The sequence below is a fragment of the Paramormyrops kingsleyae genome, chromosome 5, assembly GCF_048594095.1.
Source record: "Paramormyrops kingsleyae isolate MSU_618 chromosome 5, PKINGS_0.4, whole genome shotgun sequence".
Lineage (NCBI taxonomy): Eukaryota > Metazoa > Chordata > Actinopteri > Osteoglossiformes > Mormyridae > Paramormyrops > Paramormyrops kingsleyae.
The window spans coordinates 35,431,143-35,437,340 of record NC_132801.1 but is presented as its reverse complement, the minus strand read 5'-3'; the positions used below and the strand labels follow the sequence as shown (position 1 = coordinate 35,437,340).

At 41.9% G+C, this 6,198-nt stretch overlaps 1 protein-coding gene across 1 annotated transcript; it reads right to left on the bottom strand.

The window, feature by feature from the left end:
- Positions 1-3,104: 3,104 nt before the first annotated feature.
- On the bottom strand, positions 3,105-4,447 carry LOC111858264 (ferritin, middle subunit-like). The gene is made up of 4 exons (XM_023839880.2): positions 4,150-4,447; positions 3,824-3,970; positions 3,558-3,683; positions 3,105-3,467 (listed from the first exon to the last, which is right to left on the bottom strand). The coding sequence occupies exons 1-4, from the start codon at positions 4,249-4,251 to the stop codon at positions 3,312-3,314; spliced, it is 531 nt and encodes a 176-aa protein (XP_023695648.2). The 5' UTR covers positions 4,252-4,447; the 3' UTR covers positions 3,105-3,311.
- Between the last annotated feature and the right edge of the window lie 1,751 nt (positions 4,448-6,198).

The following is a 6,198-nucleotide window of genomic DNA, read 5'->3' as shown; positions in this document are numbered from 1 at the left end:
AGAAAAATAAGAAAGCAAACTGGGCCACCATTTAGCTGGCTTCAGCTTTGTTTCACAGAGTTTGGAAAAAACTATATGCACAGTAAGGATTAAATAAAATAGTAAATGGCAAATAAGAAAAACATTGTGGTTGGCATTTCATTATAATTTAGTGCATCTAAATCATACATCGTAATGTACTTGTGGTTAGCAGTTGTGGCAAAAATATTAGAAAAATCCTTACATGCACTGGACACCAGCGACAAAAGCCACGAGAGCAGTTCAGCCTTTAGAACAGTAGACAGGAAACAAAACTACTGCATTTAGCTGTGGTAAGCAATCAACTTCCCCTGTACTCAGGGGCGGATTAAGGTGCACAGAGGCCCCTAGGCTACAGTAGTCTGTGGGCCCCCCAACCCCGCCCCCCTCCGCGCCAATGGGGGCCCCCTTGCAGGCTGGCACACGTGGGGCCCCTAGGCTTAAGCCATATCTAGCCTGTGCGTTAATCCGCCCCTGCCTGTACTGCAATTTCATTTCTGATTTCACATTCTCAGCATTCCAGCCACATTCCCACTCTGCATTAACTGAGTACAGAGCAAGTTTTCATAAACAGCCATGCACTGATGATGTGAAGTAGACCGTGACCATCACCACACAGGCTAAGTGGAATCCATGGCTGACAGGGGAGGTTCACAGGTTGCTGAGGGCCCTGAACACTGCCTTCAGAGCTGGTGATGCTGCTGGCCGGAGAACAGCCTGGCCAATGAGTCCATCAAAAAAGCCAAACATCAGTACACAAAAAAGACCATTTCAGAAACAGCAGAGACTCAAGGAGCCTGTGGCAGGGAATCCAGACCATCACAGGATACAAACCCTAACTAGAGACCTGTGACTAAAACATCTCTCTGCTGAACATCTCTCTTCTTTGCACGCTTTGAAGCACTTGGACACTGAGGAGCTAGCTATTTTATTTTATTCCACCTGTCAAAATATCTTAGACATTGTTGCTCCTTTTAAAACCCTGCGTTCCAACCCCAAGTCAGAGCTGTGACTAAATGATGTCACTCCAGCAGTCAGATGAAACTGCATAAATTTTGTGATTTTTTTACGAATAAGATTATAAGTATCAAAGCTTTTTTCTCACCACCATCTCATGATCCATTCACCATTGTCACTTGCTCTGCTGTTTTTAACCAGTTTGAGCCTGTGTCAGCCCTCTCTAGGTCAATTTACAAGCTCCCCTTTCTCTCTTACCTAACTGCAATCATTTTTAGACATGCATGACATTCTCAGGTCACTTCAACCTGATTTTAAGGACCTTCATAGCACAGAGTCTGCACTTTTAAAGGTTTTTAATGATTTCTTATTAGTTAAGGACGCGGGGGAGTCTGCTTTTCTCACCCTTTTAGACCTCACTGCATTTGACACAGTTGATCAAAGTCTTTTAATTTCTTGTTTGGAGCATTGTGTGCATATGTTGGAGGATTGCGTGTTGGAGCTCCAAAATGTCCTTGCAGACATTTTTAACACCTCCCTGAGCCAGGCTGTTGTCCCTACATGCTCTAATGCAGTGGTTCTCAATCCTGCTCCTGGCGCCCCACCTGCCAGAATGTTTTCGTTCTAATCTTACCTTAATCAGACTTATATGGTCCTTAATTAATAGGCTAAAGCCGGTTTCAGACCGAACGCGGCATACACTACGCTGCGCACCGTGCCGCGAGCCGCTCACGGAGCTTGTGCGAGCTCTGTGCTCAAAGATGAACTTTGTTGAACTTATACCGCTGGGCGCTGTGACGATCAATAGAAACAAGGCACCGAACCGGGCACAGAAAACGAAACGGAGGAAAAACATATTGTCCGTGTCTGAGTTCCCAGAGCTATATCACACAAGCGTAGAATCTTTTTGAATGCGAAATATACATTGTCGCTACTGACCGCGAGCCGAAATGACAGGAGAGAGTTTTGAAAACCACGCCTACTCTTTGCGCAGAAGCCCCGCGGCGAGCAGAGCGCATGCTGCGTTCGGTCTGTAACCAGCTTTAGCCTATTAAGGACCATATAAGTCTGATTAAGGTAGGGTTGGAACGAAAACATTCTGGCAGGTGGGGCGCCAGGAACAGGATTGAGAACCACTGCTCTAATGCCACCACCATTATACCCATATCAAGGAAGGCATCTCCATCCTGCTTCAAAGACAACTGCCTTGTCGCACTGACCCCCATTATCATGAAGTGCTTTGAAAGGCTAGTCCTGAAACACATTAAATCCACTTTTCCTTTCAGTTTGTATATTGGGCCAACAGGTGGACAAATGACGCAATCTCCTCTGCTCTCCATTCCACTCTCACCCACCTGGACACTAAAGACTCTCACATGAGAATGCTGTTCATAGACATTCCCCCCCCACCCCCCCAAGGATGTGTGCTCAGTCCCCTGCTTTCCCATGACAGTACACTAAACTACAGCACAAACGTCTTCATGTTACTATTGAGGAGAGGGTGCACATCACAGAGGACTCTCCTGGTCAAAAACACAGCATCACCGGCAAAGAAAGCCCAACGCCTCTACTTCCTCTGCAAATTAAAAAGAGCTAGTGCCCTACTACCAATCATGGCCACCTTTTGAGGCACCATTGAAGTATCCTGTGTCACTGTGTGGTTTGGAAGCTGGACTGGCAACGACTGGAAAAGCCTACAGCGCATATGTAATGTAGCAGGAAAGACAACTGGAGCCTCACTCCTAGACATGTACAACACCTGCCCACCCCACAAACCCCCTAAACAGCCTATTAGAGAAGTATCCAGAGTCTATGTCTACTCCAGGAGGAAAAGCTTCATCCACCCAACTGTCAGGATGCTGAACACTGTCCCCTCTGCCCCCAAGTCAAGACTATAACCACTACCATGTATATCCAGCACTAGCCACCCAACTAAAAGCTACAAAAAACTCCTAGCCACATTTGCACTGCCTCATTTAGACACTTAATTTTTGAAACGCAATGTCTTACTTGTCATGTTCATACACCCACTGTAGGTCTGAGGGGAACACAATTTCAATTGTGCCATAAGTGCTATTAAAAGACTGACTTGAACAGCAAGATGTACAAAATGACAAACCCAGCAGATAGCCAGTTCAAAATGTTTATTAGACTTCAGTTTGATACATGGACATCAGTAACTTGAGCACTACAAAGCAGCACCACACCTATAATCCAGACCAGACGTAGGCAAAGCATACATTACTATAGTAAATTAAGTTGTCAAGAGCTTTCCAGTTTTAAACATCGAGTTACAATTAAGCCAGGTCTGGTTGCAGAATGCATTGCTCTAAGCTTTAACTGCTTTTGCTCAAAGTGTGCTTGTCAAACAGGTATTCAGCCATCCTGTTATTGCCTGCATCCATCTTTGCAAGGTTGGTGACATGGTCACCAAGTTTCTTGATGGCTTCAACTTGCTCATTCAGGTAGTGAGTTTCCAGGAAGTCACAGAGCTGGAGAATAAAAGAAGAGGAGTCAGTACACACAGTTCAAACATGACAACACCTGAGAGATGCAGAATTCGAGGGACAGCTTCAACTCACATGAGGGTCATTTTTTCCAGAGGAAATTTTGTGCAAATCCAGCAGGGCCAGGTTGACTCGCTTCTCCAGCTCCAAGGCACACTGCATTGCCTCCAGACCACTGCCCCACTCATCCCTTTCCGGCTTCTGAATAAGACAAAGAAAAACAGACCACGAGTTACACGTTAACTATACGGACGTATAAAAGCCAAAGCATACGCATATAGAAAGTGCTTAATATGAGACACACTACATTTCACGAGGATAATTCATTTCTGTTATCCCACCTTGATATCCTGCAGGACGACGCGTCCGCCCCTCTTATTCTGGAAAGAGAGCAGCTTATCGGCATGCTCCCGTTCTTCCTCGCTGTTTTCCTTGAAGAAATGAGAGAAGCCCTGCAGCGCCACGTCGTCGCGGTCAAAATAGTAGGCCTGTATAGCAAGATAAAGGATTACCAGGGTGAGAATGAAAGCCACCGCCTAATGCACAGAACAGACAAATATGAGTCAATCGACAAAAAGGACAATTTTCATATTTGCGAAAAACAGTCAGTAATACAGACTTTACAGAACATTACAAAAGACAGTAAGACTGCTAGCAAGTCACTCACCATAGACAGGTAAGTGTACGATGCATAGAGCTCCAAGTTGACCATACGATTAATGGCGGCTTCACACTCGCGGTCGTAGTTCTGACGAATCTGAGATTCCATCTTGGCTGCTTTTTTGTTTTTTTAGAAAACTAAACGTACAAAAATATAATTTTAGCGCTTATAAGAGGAATGTGATAGGAGTCTCAGCGGATGGTAGGCGAAGAAGTTCCGTTCAAGCACTGTTGAAGCAAGAACCTCCCTGCGAATCCCCGACGATCTGAAATGGCTGCTGCTCCTTCTCTGTATTTCAAGGGTTTAAGCCGGCTGACGTCAGCGTCTAAGGGCAAAGGGAAACAGCCAATTAAATGAACGGAAGGGGTTCAAAAAACACCAGGGACCCCATAGACAAGTCACGGGATCGGGTTGTTAGTTATCTAATAACATTTTTCACGGGGTTGTATATTAGAATTATTAGAAATTGGTTCCATTACATTTTCTCATTAGAATACAAACATATTCTTGGTATTGCCTTTCAGCATTTTTCAGGCGAAGCAAAAATGAAAACTTTTACTTCATTGTTCGTATCACGTCATCAAAACAACACATAGGCTATTGAAAATACTTAATGAAATTAATGCTTTGCTTTTAAATAACATTTTCCTCATATTTCCGCAACATCAAAAACCTATATATAAACGCCCAGGAAATGAGCCTTTGCCTTGTGTCTGTAAAGCTGAAATTTGTTGCTAGACTTAAGTGCATGTTGTTGACATGGCAGTAATTTGCTATTTAAAGTATTTGATGCAATATTTTTCGAAGCGGTTAAACTTTTAGATCTGATTAAAAATAATTCATTTTGTAATAATTATATAATTTTGAGTTTCTATTCATAACTGCGCTATTGAAAAGGCCAGCTCCCAACAGGCATTGTTATTGAATAATTCATTTTTAAGAATTGCTTCTCATGGTGAATCGGCGTTATGTGAGGCAGAATGCCGACGTCTCATTATTACCTTAAGGAGTGTAATACTAGCATCACAAAATTATTTTTAAAAACATCTATTAACGACATAACACTAGTAAATTATTTCATTCTTTTTACTGCTATTAGTATTTGCACTTTTCTCAACTTTTAAACCAGACATGACTGCAGGCTTAACAGAAAGAAAAATATTTGGTCACCATGACTCAGCATGATCTGTTCCCAGGTTCTTGATCGCACCGTATCTGAGAAAGGCAGTTGTTTCAGGAAGCAGTTTCAAACATGTGATAACAGCAGCAGATACTGGTTTAATCTGGTTTACATTTGAGGAAGTGCTTGGTATACTGTATTGATTCGACCTGATTTATTTGTTTGTTTGTTTATTTAGCTACCAGTGGTTGTCACCCCAGAGATATATATATGTATGTTCATTTGTAAAAACATGGTAAACGTGTTTGCTCCGTGTTTTATTGTAACTCTGAAAGATGTAATCTGTAATCTTGCCGCAATTAATTATTTTATTTTATTATTTTTTTTGCTTTAACGTTTTGTCCTCAATTGTTTGTTCATTTGTACCTTTCTCTTCCTGTACTCGACACTGGAATGTTTGCTCACCATAAATAACCACATTCTGATTCCAAAGTTTATGTGTGTTATGAACACAGACTTGAAGCAGAGCAGTTATTACATAAGTAGTCATTTTCATGTGACACTGTTGGTGAAGACATTTTCAGTTTAGTTTATAAAAAATGTTGTATTTGAAGAAGTACACTGTAGAATTTTTCACTGTTTGACTTATTGACTGCTTATACAGTCATATAGTATCCAGTGCAGGGATCATTTAAATAATCATAATATTATGAACAAAGTAACCCACATCTTGTGTTTGAGAAATGTGTTCTGCGACTTGAATGTACATATTTAACACTGCAGTTTAGTTTGCAGTGTAAATAATTTGTTATAATATTTGTAAGAGAATGGTCAAAGATTTATAACTGATATCATAAAATTTACTGATGTCTGTGTTCATAACACGCATAAACCTTGGAATCAGAATGTGCTAATTCATGGTGAGCAAACATTCC